At 42.1% G+C, this 25,775-nt stretch overlaps 1 protein-coding gene across 1 annotated transcript; it reads right to left on the reverse strand.

Moving 5' to 3' along the window:
* Positions 1–273: 273 nt before the first annotated feature.
* Positions 274–25,060, reverse strand: LOC117522332 (contactin-associated protein-like 4). Its single transcript, XM_034183726.1, has 4 exons — positions 24,952–25,060; positions 24,446–24,556; positions 524–709; positions 274–278 (listed from the first exon to the last, which is right to left on the reverse strand). Exons 1-4 carry the CDS (start codon positions 25,058–25,060, stop codon positions 274–276), a joined length of 411 nt encoding a protein of 136 aa, XP_034039617.1.
* Between the last annotated feature and the right edge of the window lie 715 nt (positions 25,061–25,775).

Raw genomic sequence — 25,775 nt, forward strand, 5'->3', positions numbered from 1 at the left:
TGATTATCTCGGCAGAAACGAGAAATCCCTGCAGACCACAGAAGACACCAGTCCAGCTGAGTTTTAATAAGCTTGAATCATGTTCTGTTTCACCTGGACATCTTTACTGAAAATCCCAGGAAACTGCACTCAACATGATATCTGATTGGACCCTTTAATGCTAATAGTTGCTGAGCTGTGAATTCAGCTTTTACAGTAGCTTTATTTCAAAAGCCAAGAAGATTAAAAAAAAAGAAACAGGCCAATGAATGTCCAAGAACAACAAACCCAGTTTTATCCTGAAGACCAAAAATTGCACAGATTTAGCAGACATGAGACTTTGTCGGTGGCAGAAAAGAAACATCTCAGAAGACCAGTGAATGGGATGAGACAGGAAAAGAACAAGTCTCAAATCCACTGGTAGCTACTCCCTGTCATGTTGCTTTTACTGCATGTTTACCAGCGATGACAGACAGTAATTGAACTAACAACCTTTTGATTAATGGTGAACACACTCCCCCCGCTGGCAGACTCACCCCCATACTGTCTTCCTGTCTGTACTGTCTCCAGTTGTGTCCTGTGTCACTGAACATCAGTAGGTAGGACATCAGCCAATCAGAGCTGCCGTAGCGACCCTGAGTAGCGACAGCAGTGATCTGCATCCTCTCGCCAAGATCGACGTCCAACCATTGGTGCTCATCAGAGGTAAGGGGAGACCAGCCTCCAGCACCTGCAATGACACAAAAGGATTTTAAAAACCTTTTTGTCACAGGCGACTTTAAGCAGTGTGTGTGAGTGTGAGGGTGTGTGTGTGTGTGTGTGTGTGTGTGTGTGTGTGTGTGTGTGTGTGTGTGTGTGTGTGTGTGTGTGTGTGTGTGTGGGTGGGTGGATTGGTGGGTGACTTCGCTGTAACTCCTCAAAAAAAACAAAAACAAAAAAAACAAAAAAAACAAAGCTAAATTAAAAATCCTGGAATCACCTGAACATCTTCCCTCCACTCACATAACACTGTAGGTATTTATTTTCTCATTATTCCTCTTTTTTTTTTTTTTGTTATGCTGGCATCATTAAGCTGATATATTTTAATAATGAAACTCAAAAACAGAAGTACGAGGTCTGTTAGAAAAGTAATGGACCTTTTTATTTTATGCAAAAAATATATGGATTTGATTCATATGTTTTTACATCAGCCAAGCTTGAACCTTCGTGCGGATGTGTGAGTTTTTCCACGCCTCTCGGTTGCGTCATTCGCCTGTGGGCAGGCTTTGAGTGAGCACTGGTCAACCCCCCTCGTCTGATTTTTATTGTCAGGGAAATGGCGGAATGATTTGGGCTTTGCTCCATCAGAATTTTTTCAGAAACTGTTAGAGACAGGCAGCTGGAAACCATTCGGAAAATTCATTTGGCTTTTGGTGAAAATTTTTTGGGCTTCACAGAGATTAAGGAGTGTTACTACCGCTTTAAGGATGGCCCACAATGGCGCACGGCGCGCCACGCTCTGAGCCGCGATTGACAGGCAGAAACGACCATTTCATTTCTAAACGGATGGCTGTATGGCTCCGGGACCATCGTGTGCAATTTCTCTGGTTATCACAAGAGCTGGACATCAGCCATTTTCCAGCAGATTTCACTTTTAACAAGAGATTTTGTCATGGAAAGCCGCGCGGAGGCTTCGTGCGTCACGACGGATTCGCTGATGGAGCGAGACAAAGAACACCTCCGCTTTGGAGTGTCAGAGGACAAGATGGGACATGCCCAGCTCTCCACAATTTCTCTTATACTCACTCGACTGGTAAGCCACTAAAAGCCGAGATAGGCTTGTCCCAACTTGTCCTCTGACACTCCAAAACGGAGGTGTTTCTTTGTCTCACTCCATCAGCGAATCCGTCGTGTTGCGCGAAGCCTCTGCTCACTCAAAGCCTGCCCACAGGTGAATGACGCAACCGACAGGCGTGAAGAAACTCACGCATGCACACGAAGGTTCAAGCTTGGCTGACATAAAAACATATGAATCAAATCCATATATTTTTTGCATAAAATAAAAAGGTCCGTTACTTTTCTAACAGACCTCATATGACAGCTCAATCATTATGAAGGAGAACAGAGCCACCTACAGGAGAGCAGACTCTGTCTTGATTGGGTCCTTTGTGATTTGCTGTGAATGTTTGCATTTTCTGCTTAGAAGTTTTCCAAAAATTTTCCAGATTTGATTTTGTTCCTTGTCAGAAGAACTGTTCTATTTTTAAAATAACAGCTGTTAGTCTGTGATTGAAATTCACATTAAAATATACAGTGGTCCCTCGCTATAACGCGGTTCACCTTTCGCGGCCTCGCAGTTTTGTGGATTTTTTTAGTACAATTTTGCGTCTGAAAACAGGTTGGTCTTATTTTTCTACTAAGGTTTGAACTTTGAGAGTGTTTACACACGAGAGAAAAGTAAGAAAATGTTAATGCCTGTTTGAGAAAAGTGTCTAAAGTGTGTAGTGAGGGGTTTTACAGCCTTAAAACATCTATAATAATTGTAAAAAATAACGCTGACTACTTCGCGGATTTCGCCTATTGCGGGCTATTTTTAGTCCTGCGGGACCACTGTATACAGTATTTGCACATTATTGTTAAATTCTGTTACCACAAAAAAAAACTCAGTAGAGCTGCCTTCATTTCATCTCCAAATTTGCTGCACCTTTAAGACAAGAGCTATACAGCGCATTAAAGAGAACAACTCCACAGAGCGTTAAAGAGATGAGCTCTACAGAGAGCATTAAAGAGAACTGCTCTACAGCACATTGAAGAGAACAACTCTACAGAGCATTAAAGAGATGAGCTCTACAGAGAGCATTAAAGAGAAGAGCTCTAGAGCACATTAAAGAGAACAACTCTACAGAGCATTAGAGATGAACTCTACAGAGAGCATTAAAGAGAACAGCTCTACAGCACATTAAAGAGAACAACTCTACAGAGCGTTAAAGAGATGAGCTCTACAGAGAGCATTAAAGAGAACAGCTCTACAGTGTATTAAAGAGAACAACTCTACAGAGCATTAAAGAGATAAGCTCTACAGAGAGCATTAAAGAGAAAAGCTCTACAGCGCATTAAAGAGAACAACTCTACAGAGCCTTAGAGATTAGGTCTACAGAGAGCATTAAAGACAACAGCTCTACAGCACATTAAAGAGAACAACTCTACAGAGCGTTAGAGATGAGCTCTACAGAGAGCATTAAAGAGAACAGCTCTACAGCACATTAAAGAGAACAACTCTACAGAGCGTTAGAGATGAGCTCTACAGAGAGCATTAAAGAGAACAGCTCTACAGCACATTAAAGAGAACAACCAGAGCATTAAAGAGATGAGCTCTACAGAGAGCATTAAAGAGAACAGCTCTACAGTGTATTAAAGAGAACAACTCTACAGAGCGTTAAAGAGACAAGCTCTACAGAGTTTTAAAAAGGCGAGATTTACAGAGCATTAAAGACAACAGCTCTACAGAGAGTGTTAAAGAGAACAAATCTACAGAGCATTAAAGAGAACAGCTCTACAGAGAGCATTAAAGAGAACAACTCTACAGAGGTTTAAAAAGATGGGCTCTACAGAGCGTTAAAGAGAAGAGCTCTACAGAGTTTTAAAGAGACGAGATCTACAGAGCATTAAAGATAACAGCTCTACAGAGAGTGTTAAAGAGAACAAATCTACAGAGTGTTAAAGAGAACAGCTCTACAGAGAGCATTAAAGACAACAACTCTACAGAGCTTTAAAAAGATGAGCTCTACAGAGCCTTAAAGAGAAGAGCTTGACAGAGTGCTAAAGAGAAGAGTTCTACAGAGAGTGTTAAAGAGAACAAATCTACAGAGTGTTAAAGAGAACAGCTTTACAGAGCATTAAAGAGAACAGTTCTACAGAGCATTAAAGAGATAACCTCTACAGAGTGTTAAAGAGAACAGCTCTACAGAGTGTTAAAGAGACGAGCTCCACAGGGCGTTAAAAAGAACAACTCCACAGAGAGCATTAAAGAGAACAAATATACAGAGCGTTAAAGAGACGAGCTCTACAGAGCATTAAAGAGAACAAATGTACAGAGCATTAAAGACAACAGCTCTACAGAGTGTTAAAGAGACGAGCTCTACACGGCATTAAAAAGAACAGCTCTACAGAGTGTTAAAGAGAACAGCTCCACAGAGAGCATTAAAGAGAACAGCTCTACAGAGGGTTAAAGAGACGAGCTCTACAGCACATTAAAGAGAACAACTCTACAGAGCGTTAGAGATGAGCTCTACAGAGAGCATTAAAGAGAACAGCTCTGCAGCACATTAAAGAGAACAACTCTACAGAGCATTAAAGAGAACAGCTCTACAGAGAGCATTAAAGAGAACAGCTCTACAGTGTATTAAAGAGAACAACTCTACAGAGCGTTAAAGAGATAAGCTCTACAGAGAGCATTAAAGAGAAGAGCTCTACAGCGCATTAAAGAGAACAACTCTACAGAGCATTAGAGATGAGCTCTACAGAGAGCATTAAAGAGAACTGCTTTACAGCACATTAAAGAGAACAACTCTACAGAGTGTTAAAGAGATGAGCCCTACAGAGAGCATTAAAGCGAACAGCTCTACAGTGTATTAAAGAGAACAACTCTACAGAGCGTTAAAGAGACAAGCTCTACAGAGTTTTAAAGAGGTGAGATTTACAGAGCATTAAAGACAACAGCTCTACTGAGAGTGTTAAAGAGAACAAATCTACAGAGCATTAAAGAGAACAGCTCTACAGAGAGCATTAAAGAGAACAACTCTACAGAGCTTTAAAAAGATGAGCTCTACAGAGCCTTAAAGAGAAGAGCTTGACAGAGTGCTAAAGAGAAGAGTTCTACAGAGTATTAAAGAGACAAGCTCTACAGAGTTTTAAAGATGTGAGATTTACAGAGCATTAAAGACAACAGCTCTACAGAGAGTGTTAAAGAGAACAAATCTACAGCGCATTAAAGAGAACAGCTCTACAGAGCATTAAAGAAAACAACTCTACAGAGCGCTAAAGAGAAGGGCTCTACAGAGCATGAAAGAGGTGAGCTCTACAGAGTGTTAAAGAGAACAGCTCTACAGAGTGTTAAAGAGGCGAGCTCCACAGGGCGTTAAAAAGAACAACTCCACAGAGAGCATTAAAGAGAACAAATATACAGAGTGTTAAAGAGACAAGCTCTACAGAGCATTAAAGAGAACAGTTCTACAGAGTGTTAAAGAGAACAGCTCCACAGAGAGCATTAAAGAGAACAAATATACAGAGCATTAAAGACAACAGCTCTACAGAGTGTTAAAGAGACGAGCTCTACAGGGCATTAAAAAGAACAGTTCTACAGAGTGTTAAAGAGAACAGCTCCACAGAGAGCATTAAAGAGAACAAATATACAGAGCGTTAAAGAGACGAGCTCTACAGCGCGTTAAAGAGAACAGCTCTACACAACATTAAAGAGAACAGCTCTACAGAGAGCATTAAAGAGAACAAATGTACAGAGCGTTAAAGAAGCGAGCTCTACAGAGGGTTAAAGAGGCGAGCTCTCCACAGCATTAAAGAGAAGAGCTCTAAGAACGTTAAAGAGAACAGCTCCACAGAGCATCAAAAAGGACAGCTCTACAGAGCATTTAAGAGATGAGCTCTACAGAGCGTTAAAAAGAATCACTCTGTAGGGTGTTAAAAAGAACAGCTCTACAGAGTGTTAAAGTCAGGTGTGGGTGAGATGATGTGCTGCAGCACTTGTGATGTCACTCTAATGTTTAATGCAGCAAATATCATTCTGTGAGCTGAAGGCACTGATGATGTTGTGTTTCCTACAGAGGATCCAGTTCCACGTCTTCTCAAAAACCATTTAGAATGTGCACATTTTGCTCCATCTGTATATTTAACATTTATTAGAATGCAGAATGTTTGGGTCCTTTCATCTTAGGTTGCGTTACTAAAAGGCTTCAATCTATTGATTAGCTGCCTGCAGGTCTGTGTGAGGTTTTGGGGGCATGCATTGATTAGTTTAGCACTGCACTCGTAGGACTTTGTCTTTTACTGTATTATACGAGGTCTCTTAGATAATAAACCGACCCTTTTATTTTTTTTTTTAACTATATGGATTTGAATGACGTGCGATTACACCAATCATGCTTGAACCCTCGTGCGCATGCGTGAGTTTTTTCACGCGTGTCGGTGACGTCATTTCCCTGTGGGCAGGCCTTGAGTGAGATGTGGTCCCGCCCTCTCGGCTGAATTCCTTTGTTTCACACGCTGCTCGAGACGGCGCGCGTTGCTTTATCAAAATTTTTTCTGGACCTGTGAGGAATATCCGAGTGGACACTATTCGAGAAATTAAGATGGTTTTCTGTGAAAAGTTTAACGGCTGATGAGAGATTATGGGGTGTTTCTGTCGGTGTAAGGACTTCGCACGGAGCGGGACGTCCTGCAGCGCTTCCAGGCGCTGTCGTCGGCCTGTTTCGAGCTTAAAACATCCTAATTTAAGGCTTAATTCACCCAGGACATCGTGAGAGAACAGAGAAGATTCAGAAGAGGCCGGCATGAGGAATTTATGCGGACATTCCACTGTTTAAGGACATTTTTTTAATGAAAGACGTACGCGCAAATTCGCCGAGTCGTTTCCGTGACGACTCGGCAAATCTGTGTGCGCCGCGACAGGAAAAACACCTCCGTGTTGAAAACCATTTGTAGAATTCAGGCGACTTTTAATGGCTTTCAACAAGTGAGTAACTGAGAAATTGTTTAACAGCTTGGGCATGTTCCAACTTGCCCGTTAAGATTTCCAACGGAGGTGTTTTTCCTGCCGCGACCCCCCGTGGTCGGGTCCAGCCCGACATGCGACTCTGCCCGCACGTTCTTTCATTACAAAATGACCGTTAACAATGGAATGTCCGAATAAACTCCTCATGCCGACTTCTTCTGAAAGTTCTCTGTTCTCTGACGACTTACTGCATCAACAGAGCCTGAAATGTGGAAGTTTTCAACTTGAAACAGCGAGACGCTGCCGCCTCGAAGCGCAGATCGCCGTCAGATGCCGTGGACCGTCCTTAAAGCGACACTACCAGACCAAAATCTCTCATCAGCCGTTAAAATTTTTACCGAAAACCAGCTGAATTTATTGAATGGTGTCCACTCAGTTGTGCCTTATATGTTGGGGAAAGTGTAGGAGCACGGACCCACAACAGGGGGCGCAAATGAACGGACAATGGATAAAGCCAAATACAACACTTTACTGTTGTGAAAATGCACAACAACAACAACAACAGATTACAATAGTGAGTCAAATACAAGATGTCATGTGGGCAGGCTCGAAGATAGGAGACATCAGTCCGAAGTCGAACCGGAACCACACGATTTCCTCCGCCACCGAACCCCGGGAATACTGGAGCCGCCAAGTCCCGAACTCCCAGGTGGCCACTGCCTCCGCGTGTCGGATCTGGTACTGCTGGCGAGAAGCAAACACAGTTAGAAGTGGGTGCGTGTGCACCCAGCAATACGTACGGTGGAAAACCACCTCCTCCTCTCGTCGAATAAAGAGTTCACAAAAAACGCTCAAGCAACAAAGGGTTATTATCTCACAACCAGCTGAGGTACGTTACCTTCAAGGTAGAACGATATCTCGGCAAAGAGGTGGAGATGTCGTCTGGCTGATATACCAATGCTGATCCTGTTGAGTGGTGACAGCTGTCAAGGATGATGAGCGTCAGCTGTCACCCTGGCTGCTCCTGTTAGGCGGCAGCGCCCTCTGGTGCCTGGAGCCCGCACTCCAGGCAGGGCGCCCTCTGGTGGTGGTGGGCCAGCAGTACCTCCTCTTCAGCGGCCCACACAACATTACAGTTTTGAAAAAATTTTTATCAAACAAAGCAACAGTCTCTGAGCCATTCCTAAACAATGAAAAAAATCGACGAGCGGGTGGACGACTCCTCACTCAAAGCCTGCCCACAGGCGAATGACGTAACCGACAGGCGTGAAAAAACTCTCGCATGCCCACGAGGGTTCAAGCATGTCTGATGTAATCACACGTGATTCAAATCCATATGGTTTTTGAAAAAATAATAAGGTCGGATACTTTTCTAATAGACCTCGTATAATCAAATAAAGGCTGGTGTTGTTACATATTGTAATCTCAGAGCTACAAAACTGGAAAGTGAATTTGGTAAAAACCATTGATTACTTGTACAATAGAATCACAGACTTAAGAGGCTGAAAAGTTTTTTCCTGTGTAATCGAACATCAATAAAGCAGCAACACAATGTTCAATTAGCACAACCTGATCCCAAACCAGCCATCAACACCACCGCGCAGCAGCAAACACCTGTTTTACTCCCCAAACATAAAGCACTGTGCAGAATTTTAATTTGCAGCATTTCAGATGTTCATTTCATCATATTTCATTCAGTCGTGTGTGTGTGTGTGTGTGTGTGTGTGTTGAGGGAGAGTCATAGACACACTCCGAGGCCAGTCATAGACACACTACATACCCACATACAAGTGATTTTATACACAAGAGGTAAGTACATATCAATCAATCAATCAACTTTTTTCTTATATAGCGCCAAATCACAACAAACAGTTGCCCCAAGGCGCTCTATATTGTAAGGCAAGGCCATACAATAATTATGAAAAACCCCAATGGTCAAAACGACCCCCTATGAGCAAGCACTTGGCTACAGTGGGAAGGAAAAACTCCCTTTTAACAGGAAGAAACCTCCAGCAGAACCAGGCTCAGGGAGGGGAAGTCTTCTGCTGAGACTGGTTGGGGCTGAGGGAGAGAACCAGGAAAAAGACATGCTGTGAAGGGGGGCAGAGATCGATCACTAATGATTAAATGCAGAGTGATGCATACAGAGCAAAAAGAGAAAGAAACAGTGCATCATGGGAACCCCCCACAGTCTACGTCTAAAGCAGCATAACCAAGGGATGGTCCAGGGTCACCTAATCCAGCCCTAACTATAAGCCTTAGCGAAAAGGAAAGTTTTAAGCCTAATCTTAAAAGTAGAGAGGGTATCTGTCTCCCTGATCTGAATTGGGAGCTGGTTCCACAGGAGAGGAGCCTGAAAGCTGAAGGCTCTGCCTCCCATTCTACTCTTACAAACCCTAGGAACTACAAGTAAGCCTGCAGTCTGAGAGCGAAGCGCTCTAATGGGGTGATATGGTACTACGAGGTCCCTAAGATAAGATGGGACCTGATTATTCAAAACCTTATAAGTAAGAAGAAGAATTTTAAATTCTATTCTAGAATTAACAGGAAGCCAATGAAGAGAGGCCAACACGGGTGAGATATGCTCTCTCCTGCTAGTCCCCGTCAGTACTCTAGCTGCAGCATTCTGAACCAACTGAAGGCTTTTTAGGGAACTTTTAGGACAACCTGATAATAATGAATTACAATAGTCCAGCCTAGAGGAAATAAATGCATGAATTAATTTTTCAGCATCACTCTGAGACAAGACCTTTCTGATTTTAGAGATATTGCGTAAATGCAAAAAGGCAGTCCTACATATTTGTTTAATATGCGCTTTGAATGACATATCCTGATCAAAAATGACTCCAAGATTTCTCACAGTATTACTAGAGATCAGGGAAATGCCATCCAGAGTAAGGATCTGGTTAGACACCATGCTTCTAAGATTTGTGGGGCCAAGTACAATAACTTCAGTTTTATCTGAGTTTAAAAGCAGGAAATTAGAGGTCATCCATGTCTTTATGTCTGTAAGACAATCCTGCAGTTTAGCTAATTGGTGTGTATCCTCTGGCTTCATGGATAGATAAAGCTGGGTATCATCTGCGTAACAATGAAAATTTAAGCAATACCGTCTAATAATACTGCCTAAGGGAAGCATGTATAAAGTGAATAAAATTGGTCCTAGCACAGAACCTTGTGGAACTCCATAATTAACTTTAGTCTGTGAAGAAGATTCCCCATTTACATGAACAAACTGTAATCTATTAGACAAATATGATTCAAACCACCGCAGCGCAGTGCCTTTAATACCTATGACATGCTCTAATCTCTGTAATAAAATTTTATGGTCAACAGTATCAAAAGCAGCACTGAGGTCCAACAAAACAAGCACAGAGATGAGTCCACTGTCCGAAGCCATAAGAAGATCATTTGTAACCTTCACTAATGCTGTTTCTGTACTATGATGAATTCTAAAACCTGACTGAAACTCTTCAAATAGACCATTCCTCTGCAGATGATCAGTTAGCTGTTTTACAACTACCCTCTCAAGAATTTTTGAGAGAAAAGGAAGGTTGGAGATTGGCCTATAATTAGCTAAGATAGCTGGGTCAAGTGATGGCTTTTTAAGTAATGGTTTAATTACTGCCACCTTAAAGGCCTGTGGTACATAACCAACTAATAAAGATAGATTGATCATATTTAAGATTGAAGCATTGAATAATGGTAGGACCTATGGAGACAAACGTGAATAATGACCATCGTGACAGATGTTTCATGTTGATCAAGCAATTTTGTGCATCAGTGTCTATAATATTTTTTGTGACAAAATCATTTTCATTTATTTAAAGGACATGTTGCACCGAAATCATAATAGTTTAAATTTAGGCTGTTAGTGACCATCCGATGATCCAGCAGGATTACTTTGTGCACTTCCGTGTGTTGTGTGGGCCGCTGAAGAGGAGGTACTGCTGGCCCACCACCACAAGATGGCGCCCTGCTTGAAGTGCGGGCTTCAAGCACGAGAGGGCGTCGGAGCGACCAGGAGTGACAGCTGTCACTCATCATCCGTACCAGCTGTCACTCATCCACTACTCATCACCACCACCATAAAGGCCGGACTGCAACTCCACCTCTCCGCCGAGAAATCAGCTACCATTCAGGTAATTTTCTCTGCTGACTCATATCGTTGAGTGATAATCTGAAACTTCTTTTGCAGCCGTTATCCTGTGGTGTTTGCTTTATCTGTGGGATTGGCGTTTGGTGTGATCAGCGACGGCTTCGCTTCACACTCCAACCAGATAAGTGGTTAGACAGGAGCTGCACGAGTGTGTGATTGGAGGTGGAGGTTCTCCCTCCTTTACTGAACACTGACTGTGGGATTACTGAGTGTGCGAACTCACACTCATCAGGACTGTGTCTGTTCTCTGCCAGCAGTACCGGGTCTGACTGCTGAAGACAGCGGCCACCTGGGGCGCAGGGCTTGGCGGCTCCGGTGTTCTTCAGCTCCGTTGGTGGTGGAAGCTGTGTGGGGATCCAGCTCTTCTCTCGCCAGGCGTCTTCTATCGTCGAGCCTGCCCACACGTCACCTGGTGTATGATTGACAGTCCACCATATTGTTATTGTCTGTACGTCGTTGTGCGATTCACAACATTAAATTGTTACTTTTGGCTTATCCATTGTCCGTTCATTACCGCCCCCTGTTGTGGGTCCGTGTCACGTCACTTTCACAACACCGTGACTGCTTTCAAAGGGTCTCTGTGTAGGCTCTCAGTTGTCCATAGTGGTTTCCATAGTAGAGAAGCTTGAATCTTCGACTGGACTGGGTTGCTTGACGCGAGGGCGTTTCACTTCAAATCGCAGAAGCTTCCTCAGCTAAAATTCTTGCTCTGGAAGTCTGACTTCTGTCTGACTCTTGTAGAGAAGAATAAACAGAAGCCAACAAAAGCTGGAGTTTTAAACCTATTTCATTCATTTAAAAGAAAAAAAAAAAACAGAAAAGCAGAAATAAAGCATCTCCATTACCAGAATGAAAAGGAGCAGAGAGAAGAACAAGTCTTATATTTTCTGCCCCTTTTTACAATACAATCTTTCAATATCCAGCGTCATTTTTCAACATTATTTAACAGATTGTATTTCTTTAACTTGTCACATACCACTGACTTATTTCATAATTATGACCATTATTAAATAGATTACATCTCTGACAGGTTACATTTTTAAAATTAAAACATTTTATACATTATTAACAAATTACATTTTTTTTAACTTCCTTACAGCCCACTAACTTATTTTATAGTTTCATACTTACTTAATACATCTAGTTTAATACGTTTTTTAAATAATTTAAGCGACCTTAATTCTTTAATTTCTTTGTTGAGATTGTTCCATAATTTTACACCATTTACTGCAATACTCCGTTCTTTTACTCTGGTTCTGTATCTTGGTTTTCTAAAGACTTCTATTCCTTTCAGTTTATAACTACTTACTCTTTTCTCAAACATATTTTGAATGTTTGTTGGTAAAGTATTTTTATTAACTTGGTACATCGTTTGTAATATTTTCAAATCGACTAAATCATGAAATTTAAGTACCCTATACTTAATAAACAATGGATTAGATGGATCTCTAAAACCACTGTTACTACTCACTTTTAAAGCCCTTTTCTGCAGAATAAACAAAGGTTGTATATAGGTTGTATATGTTGATCCCCAGATTTCTACACAATAAGTTAAATATGGGAAAATCAATGAATTGTACAATGTTAATAAACCATAACTATTTAATGAATATTTTACTTTATGCAAAACAGCAATGGCTTTCGCTATTTTTCCTTTTATGTAATTTATGTGTGACTTCCATGTAAGATCTTCATCAATTATGACTCCTAAAAATTTCATTTCTTTTACCCTTTGTATATCCATTCCATCTATTTGTAATGACACGTTATTTTTTTTTTTTTGCTCTGTCATTAAACAATATGAAATTTGTCTTATTAATATTTAGTGACAGTCTGTTTATATCAAACCAATGCTCAAACCTAACCACACCCCTCCTACTGAGAGGCAGACTGCTATATGCTATTGACTAAACAATAGCTCTAATTAGCAACTATTGTGCTCTAGTTAGCACTCTCCTAATGACAGGGCAGCTGTCCCTCCTAATGATGGGATGGATGCCTTTCTTGATGGCTCCCTTGATGATTCTCCTGATGACATGAATGACTCATTACCATGAACAAAAGACTGAAACTGCTTTGACCTGAGTACCCCATTGTAAACAGCGGATAAAGCGTGTCTCAGACCCCCTCCCCGGTTAAGGCTGGGTTTCAAACGTTTCATAAAGAATGCCTCCTTGACCCCTCTCTCAAACCATTTCTTCTCTCTTGCTAATATTTTAAATTCCTTGTCCTCAAATGTGTGGTTAGTGTCTTTAAGGTGGAGATGAACTGCAGACTGAGGTCCACTGGCGCCCTCTCTGCGGTGCTGATGTAGTCTTTTGTGTAAAGGCTGCTTAGTCTCACCTATGTAGTGTTCATTACAGTTTTCCTGACATCTGATAGAATACACTACATTGCTGTGTTTGTAACTAGGGATCATGTCCTTAGGGTGAACTAATTTCTGTCTCAAGGTGTTAATCGGTTTAAAGTAAACTGGGATTTTGTGCTGTCTGAAGATCCTTGGTAGTTTTTCCCCTACTCCTGCTAAATAAGGGAGAGACACTCTTCTTCTTCTTGTCTCCGTCTCCTGTCTATCTGGTCTCTCTCTTCTCTGGGACTTCTGCACTTTGTCCAGGGACCATCGTGGGTACCCACATACTGTGAGGGCTTTCCGGACATGTTGTTGTTCTTTAGCCCTTCCCTCTGCAGTTGTGGGCACCTGTAGGGTTCTGTGTTGAAACGTCCTGATCACCCCAAGCTTGTGTTCAAGGGGGTGGTTTGAGCCGAAAAGCAGATATTGGTCAGTGTGAGTTGGTTTTCTGTAAACCCCTGTCTGGAGCTGCCTGTTCTCTCCAATCATAACATCATAGTCCAAGAAGGCTAAATGGTTGTTTCTGGCATCCTCACGTGTGAACTTGATGTTGGCGTCCACCGAGTTGATGTGTTCTGTAAAGTCTTCAACTTCCTGTTGCTTGATTTTAACCCATGTGTCATCAACATATCTGAACCAGTGACTGGGAGAGATGCCCGTGAAAGATGTCAAAGCTGTCATCTCCACTCACTCCATGTAGAAACATTGCGACCAACTGTGGGCATGAGGCCCTGGCACTGGTATGTAAGGTGGAAAAGAGTGCTAAAAAAAGATAGCTAACTTTAGAAACGCCTTAAGATTTAACCTGAGATGCAAACAAAACAATGTTATTCCCAAATGCATGAAGCAAAAGGCACTAGAAGCAGGTCACACAGCAGAAAAGATCCAGCACAGTTACCTTAGGAGGATTTTGGGTTAGGCGTCGCTCTGATTGGCTGATGTCATCTTGTATAGTGTAGTTTAAAGGGAAGGACAGGTGCGGCCCAGAATGGCTGATATCATCTTGTATAGTGTAGTTTAAAGGGAAGGACAGGTGTCGCTTTTTTTTGGCTGATGTCATTTTGTATAGTGTAGTGTCAAGGGAAGGACAGGCGTCGCTCTGATTGGCTGATATCATCTTGTATAGTATAGTTTAAAGGGAAGGACAGGCGTCGCTTTTTTTTGGCTGATGTCATTTTGTATAGTGTAGTTTAAAGGGAAGGACAGGTGTTGCTCCGACTGGCTGATGTCATCTTGTATAGTGTAGTTCAAAGGGAAGGACAGGCGTCACCCCAATTGGCTGATATCATCTTCTATTGTGTAGTTTAAAGGGAAGGACAGGTGTCACCCCAATTGGCTGATATCATCTCCTATAGTGTAATTTCAAGTGAAGGACAGGCGTTGCCCCGATTGGCTGATGTCATCTTATGTAGTGTAGTTTCAAGGGAAGGACAGGCATTGCTCTGACTGGCTGATGTCATCTTGTATATTGTTGTTTAAAGGGAAAGACAGGCGTCACCTCGATTGGCTGATGTCATCTTGTCTACTGTAGTTTAAGGGGAAGGACAGGCATCACTCTGATTGGCTGATATTCTGTTTGGCCTAATATGCACAAGATAAAAAACACAGCAAATCCTGTTGTGTGGGCTGCCAGAAGAGGAGGTACTGCTGGCCCACCACCAGAGGGCGCCCTGCCTGAAGTGCGGGCTTCAGGCACGAGAGGGCGCTGCCGCCTCACAGGAACAGCCGAGGTGACAGCTGTCACTCATCAACTATGACAGCTGTCACCGATCATCTGCACTTCACCCCAGATAAAAGCAGGATGACACCTCCACCACGTCGCCGAGATATCGTTCTTCAAAGGAGGTAATATTCTCAGCCATAAACTAAACTGTATCTTAGTCTGAACTCTTTTTGCAGCCGCTTTCCTGTGGAGCCTTGTCTGCTGATTGGTGGTTTGTGAGAGTGCCGACGTCTTCGCCTCTCACTCTTTCCAGATAAGTGCTGAAACAGGAGCTGCACGAGTGTGTGTTAGAGGTGGAGGTGGAATTCCCACCGTTGTTGTTACTGGGTGTACACACACCCACACTTGACTGTCTTTGCTCTTCGCCAGCAGTACCAGATCCGACACGCGGAGACGGTGGCCACCTGGGGGACTCGGGACCTGGCGGCTCCAGTATCCTTCGGGTTCGGCGGCGGAGGAAATCGTGTGGTTCCGGTTCTTCTTTAGACGGATGTCTCCTATCGTCGAGCCTGCCCACACGACACCTTTATCCATTGACTTTGTATCATTCTATAATCTGCTGTGTATGGTTGTGGCATTCACAACAGTAAAGTGTTCAAATTTGACTCCTTCTATTGTCCGTTCATTTGCGCCCCCTGTTGTGGGTCCGTGTCACTACACTTTCACAACAAAATCCAACCCGTCTGAGGCCGCTGCCTGGTTTGCACTGGGATTTCTCATCCCTTAAATACAAAGTGTGCTCAGAGATGGCCCGAATGGAATTGCAACCTCTGCACAAGTTGTTAGTGCATCTGTCAAGATAGGGCCCTCTGTTTGCTTCATTTTGTGAATTTATGTGGCTTGCATTTGTAAAGAATTGTATTTTTGTTAATGTCTCATTTCATTTGTTTTGATGGTTCACAAACAGAAAAAATTCTGCAACTAATAAAACTAACTCTGGGGCACAATAAGATTTTGATTATTTGTCTTGCCTGTGATAAGAGCCAAATATATCTGCCTGGCGCGGTGTAGAAATAAGCTTTAAAATATCAGCCAAACCTAGATGGAGCAGAAGACTGAAACCTCAGTTTCCCTGATGTTTCCAGGTGGTGAAAATTGCTCAGATCCAGATTAAACCCATCTCACGCTCTGAGCTGGTCTGTAATTATTGTATGGCTTTTGCCTTACAATATAAAGCACCTTGGGGCAACTGTTTGTTGTGATTTGGCGCTATATAAATAAAATTGATTGATTGATTGATTGATATACCGACCTCTGCAATCAATCAATCAATCAATCAATTTTTTTATATAGCGCCAAATCACAACAAACAGTTGCCCCAAGGCGCTTTATATTGTAAGGCAAGGCCATACAATAATTATGTAAAACCCCAACGGTCAAAACGACCCCCTGTGAGCAAGCACTTGGCTACAGTGGGAAGGAAAAACTCCCTTTTAACAGGAAGAAACCTCCAGCAGAACCAGGCTCAGGGAGGGGCAGTCTTCTGCTGGGACTGGTTGGGGCTGAGGGAGAGAACCAGGAAAAAGACATGCTGTGGAGGGGAGCAGAGATCAATCACTAATGATTAAATGCAGAGTGGTGCATACAGAGCAAAAAGAGAAAGAAACAGTGCATCATGGGAACCCCCCAGCAGTCTACGTCTATAGCAACATAACTAAGGGATGGTTCAGGGTCACCTGATCCAGCCCTAACTATAAGCTTTAGCAAAAAGGAAAGTTTTAAGCCTAATCTTAAAAGTAGAGAGGGTGTCTGTCTCCCTGATCTGAATTGGGAGCTGGTTCCACAGGAGAGGAGCCTGAAAGCTGAAGGCTCTGCCTCCCATTCTACTCTTACAAACCCTAGGAACTACAAGTAAGCCTGCAGTCTGAGAGCGAAGCGCTCTATTGGGGTGATATGGTACTACAAGGTCCCTAAGATAAGATGGGACCTGATTATTCAAAACCTTATAAGTAAGAAGAAGAATTTTAAATTCTATTCTAGAATTAACAGGAAGCCAATGAAGAGAGGCCAATATGGGTGAGATATGCTCTCTCCTTCTAGTCCCCGTCAGTACTCTAGCTGCAGCATTTTGAATTAACTGAAGGCTTTTTAGGGAACTTTTAGGACAACCTGATAATAATGAATTACAATAGTCCAGCCTAGAGGAAATAAATGCATGAATTAGTTTTTCAGCATCACTCTGAGACAAGACCTTTCTGATTTTAGAGATATTGCGTAAATGCAAAAAAGCAGTCCTACATATTTGTTTAATATGCGCTTTAAATGACATATCCTGATAAAAAATGACTCCAAGATTTCTCACAGTATTACTAGAGGTCAGGGTAATGCCATCCAGAGTAAGGATCTGGTTAGACACCATGTTTCTAAGATTTGTGGGGCCAAGTACAATAACTTCAGTTTTATCTGAGTTTAAAAGCAGGAAATTAGAGGTCATCCATGTCTTTATGTCTGTAAGACAATCCTGCAGTTTAGCTAATTGGTGTGTGTCCTCTGGCTTCATGGATAGATAAAGCTGGGTATCATCTGCGTAACAATGAAAATTTAAGCAATACCGTCTAATAATACTGCCTAAGGGAAGCATATATAAAGTGAATAAAATTGGTCCTAGCACAGAACCTTGTGGAACTCCATAATTAACTTTAGTCTGTGAAGAAGATTCCCCATTTACATGAACAAATTGTAATCTATTAGACAAATATGATTCAAACCACCGCAGCGCAGTGCCTTTAATACCTATGGCATGCTCTAATCTCTGTAATAAAATTTTATGGTCAACAGTATCAAAGCAGCACTGAGGTCTAACAGAACAAGCACAGAGATGAGTCCACTGTCTGAGGCCATAAGAAGATCATTTGTAACCTTCACTAATGCTGTTTCTGTACTATGATGAATTCTAAAACCTGACTGAAACTCTTCAAATAGACCATTCCTCTGCAGATGATCAGTTAGCTGTTTTACAACTACCCTTTCAAGAATTTTTGAGAGAAAAGGAAGGTTGGAGATTGGCCTATAATTAGCTAAGATAGCTGGGTCAAGTGATGGCTTTTTAAGTAATGGTTTAATTACTGCCACCTTAAAAGCCTGTGGTACATAGCCAACTAACAAAGATAGATTGATCATATTTAAGATCGAAGCATTAAATAATGGTAGGGCTTCCTTGAGCAGCCTGGTAGGAATGGGGTCTAATAAACATGTTGATGGTTTGGATGAAGTAACTAATGAAAATAACTCAGAGAGAACAATCGGAGAGAAAGAGTCTAACCAAATACCGGCATCACTGAAAGCAGCCAAAGATAACGATACGTCTTTGGGATGGTTATGAGTAATTTTTTCTCTAATAGTTAAAATTTTGTTAGCAAAGAAAGTCATGAAGTCATTACTAGTTAAAGTTAATGGAATACTCAGCTCAATAGAGCTCTGACTCTTTGTCAGCCTGGCTACAGTGCTGAAAAGAAACCTGGGGTTGTTCTTATTTTCTTCAATTAGTGATGAGTAGAAAGATGTCCTAGCTTTACGGAGGGCTTTTTTATAGAGCAACAGACTCTTTTTCCAGGCTAAGTGAAGATCTTCTAAATTAGTGAGACGCCATTTCCTCTCCAACTTACGGGTTATCTGCTTTAAGCTACGAGTTTGTGAGTTATACCACGGAGTCAGACACTTCTGATTTAAAGCTCTCTTTTTCAGAGGAGCTACAGCATCCAAAGTTGTCTTCAATGAGGATGTAAAACTATTGACGAGATACTCTATCTCCCTTACAGAGTTTAGGTAGCTACTCTGCACTGTGTTGTTATATGGCATTAGAGAACATAAATAAGGAATCATATCCTTAAACCTAGTTACAGCGCTTTCTGAAAGACTTCTAGTGTAATGAAACTTATTCCCTACTGCTGGGTAGTCCATCAGAGTAAATGTAAATGTTATTAAGAAATGATCAGACAGAAGGGAGTTTTCAGGGAATACTGTTAAGTCTTCTATTTCCATACCATAAGTCAGAACAAGATCTAAGATATGATTAAAGTGGTGGGTGGACTCATTTACTTTTTGAGCAAAGCCAATAGAGTCTAATAATAGATTAAATGCAGTGTTGAGGCTGTCATTCTCAGCATCTGTGTGGATGTTAAAATCGCCCACTATAATTATCTTATCTGAGCTAAGCACTAAGTCAGACAAAAGGTCTGAAAATTCACAGAGAAACTCACAGTAACGACCAGGTGGACGATAGATAATAACAAATAAAACTGGTTTTTGGGACTTCCAATTTGGATGGACAAGACTAAGAGACAAGCTTTCAAATGAATTAAAGCTCTGTCTGGGTTTTTGATTAATTAATAAGCTGGAATGGAAGATTGCTGCTAATCCTCCGCCCCGGCCCGTGCTACGAGCATTCTGACAGTTAGTGTGACTCGGGGGTGTTGACTCATTTAAACTAACATATTCATCCTGCTGTAACCAGGTTTCTGTTAGGCAGAATAAATCAATATGTTGATCAATTATTATATCATTTACCAACAGGGACTTAGAAGAGAGAGACCTAATGTTTAATAGACCACATTTAACTGTTTTAGTCTGTGGTGCAGTTGAAGGTGTTATATTATTTTTTCTTTTTGAATTTTTATGCTTAAATAGATTTTTGCTGGTTATTGGTGGTCTGGGAGCAGGCACCGTCTCTACGGGGATGGGGTAATGAGGGGATGGCAGGGGGAGAGAAGCTGCAGAGAGGTGTGTAAGACTACAACTCTGCTTCCTGGTCCCAACCCTGGATAGTCACATTTTGGAGGATTTAAGTAAATTGGCCAGATTTCTAGAAATGAGAGCTGCTCCATCCAAAGTGGGATGGATGCCGTCTCTCCTAACAAGACCAGGTTTTCCCCAGAAGCTTTGCCAATTATCTATGAAGCCCACCTCATTTTTTGGACACCACTCAGACAGCCAGCAATTCAAGGAGAACATGCGGCTAAACATGTCACTCCCGGTCTGATTGGGGAGGGGCCCAGAGAAAACTACAGAGACATTGTTTTTGCAAAGTTACACACCGATTTAATGTTAATTTTAGTGACCTCCGATTGGCGTAACCGGGTGTCATTACTGCCGACGTGAATTACAATCTTACCAAATTTACGCTTAGCCTTAGCCAGCAGTTTCAAATTTCCTTCAATGTCGCCTGCTCTGGCCCCCGGAAGACAATTGACTATGGTTGCTGGTGTCGCTAACTTCACATTTCTCAAAACAGAGTCGCCAATAACCAGAGTTTGATCCTCGGCGGGTGTGTCGTCGAGTGGGGAAAAACGGTTAGAGATGTGAACGGGTTGGCGGTGTACACGGGGCTTCTGTTTAGGGCTACGCTTCCTCCTCACAGTCACCCAGTCAGCCTGCTTTCCCGGCTGCTTGGGATCTGCCAGGGGGGAACTAACGGCGGCTAAGCTACCTTGGTCCGCACCGACTACAGGGGCCTGGCTAACTGTAGAATTTTCCACGGTGCGGAGCCGAGTCTCCAATTCGCCCAGCCTGGCCTCCAAAGCTACGAATAAGCTGCACTTATTACAAGTACCATTACTGCTAAAGGAGGCCGAGGAATAACTAAACATTTCACACCCAGAGCAGAAAAGTGCAGGAGAGACAGGAGAAGCCGCCATGCTAAATCAGCTAAGAGCTAGTAGCTACGCTAAGCTAGCGGATTCCTAAAAACACGCAAAGTGAATAATGTGTAAATAATTTAGAGGTGATTCAGCAGAAGGAGTGCTTTAGTTAAGGCACGTAAAGATTACACTGGGAAACAAATCGTAATCTAGATAACTAGATCAATCTAACTGCGCAGATTAAACAGCTAACAGATACAGAAAAACACCGCTGTGCTCCAGAACAGGAAGTGATACAATACCGCAGTGAGAGCCAACCACCAGTAGAGGCAAGCAAGAGGATCCCACTCATGTGATCCAAATCCACTACAGTAAAGCGTTCTAAAAGCCACAGCTGTTTGTTTGAGCCGTGCATTTGTGTCTACCAATTCCTGACCATCCAGACTGAATATATATATATATACGAGGTCTATTAGATAATAAACCGACCCTTTTATTTTTTTTTAACTATATGGATTTGAATGACGTGCGATTACACCAATCATGCTTGAACCCTCGTGCGCATGCGTGAGTTTTTTCACGTGTCGGTGACGTCATTTCCCTGTGGGCAGGCCTTGAGTGAGATGTGGTCCCGCCCTCTCGGCTGAATTCCTTTGTTTCACACGCTGCTCGAGACGGCGCGCGTTGCTTTATCAACATTTTTTCTGGATCTGTGAGGAATATCCGATTGGACACTATTGAGAAATTAAGCTAGGTTTCGGTGAAAAGTTTAACGGCTGATGAGAGATTATGGGGTGTTTCTGTCGCTGTAAGGACTTCCCACAGAGCGGGACGTCGCGCAGCACTTCCAGGCGCCGTCGTCGGCCTGTTTCGACCTGAAAACATCTTAATTTAATGCTTAATTCACCCAGGACGTCGTGAGAGAACAGAGAAGATTCAGAAGAGGCTGGCATGAGGACTTTATGCGGACATTTCACTGTTTAAGGACATTTTGTAATGAAAGACGTGCGCGCAAATTCGCCAAGTCGTTTCCGTGACGACTCGGCAAATCTGTGTGCGCCGCGACAGGAAAAACACCTCCGTGTTGAAAACCATTTGTAAAATTCAGGCGGCTTTTGATGGCTTTCAACAAGTGAGTAACTGAGAAATTGTTTAACAGCTTGGGCATGTTCCAACTTGCCCGTTAAGGTTTCCAACGGAGGTGTTTTTCCTGTCGCGACCCCCCGCGGTCGGGTCCGGCCCGACATGCGACTCTGCCCGCACGTTCTTTCATTACAAAATGTCTGTTAACAATGGAATGTCCGAATAAAGTCCTCATGCCGACTTCTTCTGAAAGTTCTCTGACAACTTACTGGGTCAACAGAGCCTGAAATGTGGAAGTTTTCAACTTGAAACGGTGAGACGCTGCCGCCTCGAAGCGCAGATTGCCGTCAGGTGCCGTGGGCCGTCCTTAAAGCGACACTACCAGACCAAAATCTCTCATCAGCCGTTAAAATTTTTGCCGAAAACCAGCTGAATTTATCGAATGGTGTCCACTCAGTTGTGCCTTACAGTTTTGAAAAAATTTTGATCAAACAAAGCAGCAGTCTCTGAGCCATTCCTAAACAATGAAAAAACGACGAGAGGGTGGGCGACTCCTCACTCAAAGACTGCCCACAGGCGAATGACGTAACCGACAGGCGTGAAAAAAACTCTCGCATGCCCACGAGGGTTCAAGCATGTCTGATGTAATCACACGTGATTCAAATCCATATGGTTTTTGAAAAAAATAATAATGTCGGATACTTTTCTAATAGACCTTGTATATATATATATATATATATATATATATATATATATATATATATATATATATATATATATATATATATATATATATATATATATATATATACGAATCGTATACGTGTATATATATGTAACGGAGGCCAGCAGGTGTCACTGTACAGGTGTAGTTAGTAAACCTCACTCCCAACAGCTCAAAAGGATTCTCACAAGGCCAGAGCCCTGGGTTTTAGCCTTCTGGTTAGAGAGTCCAACTCCCATGCTGGAGCTCGTGAGTTCGCGTCCTGAGGGGAGAGAATGGGTGGAGTCATAACATCACAACGCAGAGTGCAGCCGCTAAAATGGTGCCATGTACCCGGATGGGAGTGAGTTTAGGGGGGTGGGTGTAACAGAGGCCAGCAGGTGTCGCTGTGCAGATGTAGTTAGTAAACCTCACTCCCAACAGCTCAAAAGGATTCTCTGGTCACAAGGCCAGAGTCCTGGGTTTTAGCCTTCTGGTTATAGAGTCCGACTCCCATGCCGGAGCTCGTGAGTTCACGTCCTGAGGGGAGCGAATGGGCGGAGTCATAACAACACAACGTAGAGTGCAGCCGCTACATATATATATATGTATATATACACACACAGTGGTGGGCACAGTTCCACTTACATCAGACGGTTTTCAAATCACAACTTGACTTAGCTGGCTTTTGCAAACGGCTTATTTTTTAACATATAAATGAAATTATTTTACAAAAGTACATTTAAATACCAATGCACGTCACCTCACATTAACGTGTTGGTTTTTACATAGAATGAATGAGTCAACCAATCAGTGTTAGTAGAGGCTCATTTACCCACAATCCCTTTTGCATCTGTGTTTGTTACAAAACTTCAGAATTAGTGCATTATTTAAAATTAAAGATATGTGTTGTATTTTAACTTGTATAAATGACAGAATTGACATTAATGGAGTTATTATCTGTATTAATTTTATTTATAAATCACAAACCATAAGTCAGCACTGCTTTATTTTCCAAGACCTGCACTTCACGGCGACAGTGTTATTGAGTAGAGAGTTGAGCTTTGCTCCTTCTTGCAACTGTTTCACTGCTGCAAGTTATGTAATAAACAGGAGCTTCCAGCAGGGGGCAGGGTGCTCAAAGACAGAAGTGCTGACTCCTTTGGGTCTGTAGTTGCCTTTGATGCTAACAAAAGCGATTGTTTTGTTAAAACTCAAAATCAGCTTGTTAGCAGTTGTAAGTGTACTGGAGATAATACTGAAAGTTATCGGTTAGCTGTAGCTTCCGATAAATTTTTGGGTGGTTTATCGGTTTAGCTTTATAAAAGACAACTTTTCAGTTAGCTAATTCTCTGTTATTGAAGCTAACTTTTTAGTTTACTGTGCCCACCACTGTGTATATATATATATATAGAGAGAGAGAGAGAGAGAGAGAGAGAGAGAGAGAGAGAGAGAGAGAGAGAGAGAGAGAGAGAGAGAGAGAGAGAGAGAGAGAGATGGGCTCATGTGGCTTTGTTTACATTCTCTTTCCAAAGGGAATTCTCCAGAAACCATGTGGATTGGACAGACAACAACAACAAAGCAGATACCATTTTCACTTTTGGGTTTTAAAGGAAGAAAAGAGAAATTATGCAGGAAATCTACAATAAAGGAGGAGGAGTGAAAGTCGAGGGTCACTGTCTGTGATCGATGATACTGGGTTGCACTCTTTGATTGATTGATTCTTGATCCCTAACAGAAATTTTCTTATTGTCCCCCAAATATTTGATGAGATTTTTTTCTTTTGGAAAACTTGGACCAATGACATGGTCCTTCACTTCAGCATTAAACAAATAAAAATAATCAAAAGGACAATGGCATGGTGACAGACAGACGGACGGACGGACGGACGGACGGACGGACGGACGGACGGACGGACGGACGGACGGACGGACGGACGGACGGACGGACGGACGGACGGACGGACGGACGGACGGACGGACAGACAGACAGACAGACAGACAGACAGACAGACAGATAGATAGATAGATAGATAGATAGATAGATAGATAGATAGATAGATAGATAGATAGATAGATAGATAGATAGATAGATAGATAGATAGATAGATAGATAGCAAGCAAGCACACCAGCCCACCACTAGTCCCAACCAACCCATCCGTTCCTCACCCTCTCTCCTGTTGAGTTTGGCGAAGACCGGCACATGGCTGCTGGACAGCTGGGAGGAGCTTCTGAAGGATGATGGTGGTAGATTGGATACCAGTGGGATGTCACATGCCTCTGTTAACCAATAACAAAGTAGAAACAGTCAAAAACTGTTACGGGATTACAGTCATGTTACTATACACTGCAGGAAACAAACTGAATAGTTACTTTATACTAAAAACTGTTATACACAGAGACAACAGATTAAGGTTTGATTCTTGGCAGCCTTCAAAACAGTGCATCATTGAATTTGACTGCATAAACTTGAGAATATTTTTGGAAAGGAGCATTTGTGGTTCAGGTCAAACTTCATGGGTCTGCAGCAATACTATGCTGTGAGGCATGAAGTTCCTCAAGGGGTCAGTTCTTGGCCCATTATTATTGTCCCTGTAAGTGGAACCTTTGGATAAAGGCATATATAACTTTGGGATTAATTTTCACTGCTATGCAGACAATTGACCCTTATATACGTGAGTGCATGGAAGCGCTGGAGTTTTGCCTGGCTGCCATGAGGAACTGGCTGTCCTCTAACTTTCTTATAGGATTTTTAAATGTAATAGTTTTGAGCATCTTCAACATGATGGTCAAATAAGATAAACATCCATTGGAGTGTATGACATATGTTACCCTGAAACGTGATAACTAAGTGTAACAGATGGTGCTGCAAACTATTCCTTTTTAAAACCCTATTAGCTCAACCAATAATATGCATCAACATCTACCAATATTGGAGCAACTTTTGACCCATGCACAAACTGATGTTGACATTTTTCAGCATTTTTGCTATTTTCACCCCACAACTTCAGAACTTTTTTTTTAATTCTCTCAGATCAGACAAATAATTTTGTATACTTTTCAGTATGATTAAAGCATTTAAAATTTTGGCCTCTGTGTAATACTTCATTGACCCCAACCTGGTTATAGCTGCCACCCTGGATGGCCTCCGTACCTTTTGTGTAGGCTGTGGTACACTGAGGCTGGATTGTAAGTGCAGTTTAGTTCCCTTAGGTCAAAACAAAGTTTAAGTTAAAGCCAAACTCATGTTGCCTCCAACTAAGCCATCTCTGTATATGTATTTTGTCTTTCACTGACACCCGACCCGATGATTCTGATGCTGTTGCTTTGTTCATAAATAATTATGTTAACAAAAAGTTAAACATTAATGGACTTTATGCTGACATAAATTACATTCATGTTTAACTTTTTGTTAACATAATTGTTATTTTTAACGTCTGACAAAATGCCTTCCTTTTCAAAGACATCATGTCCCAGTGGGTTCATATTTTATGTCTGT

Source organism: Thalassophryne amazonica, chromosome 12 (assembly GCF_902500255.1).
Source record: "Thalassophryne amazonica chromosome 12, fThaAma1.1, whole genome shotgun sequence".
NCBI classification, from domain to species: Eukaryota; Metazoa; Chordata; class Actinopteri; order Batrachoidiformes; family Batrachoididae; genus Thalassophryne; species Thalassophryne amazonica.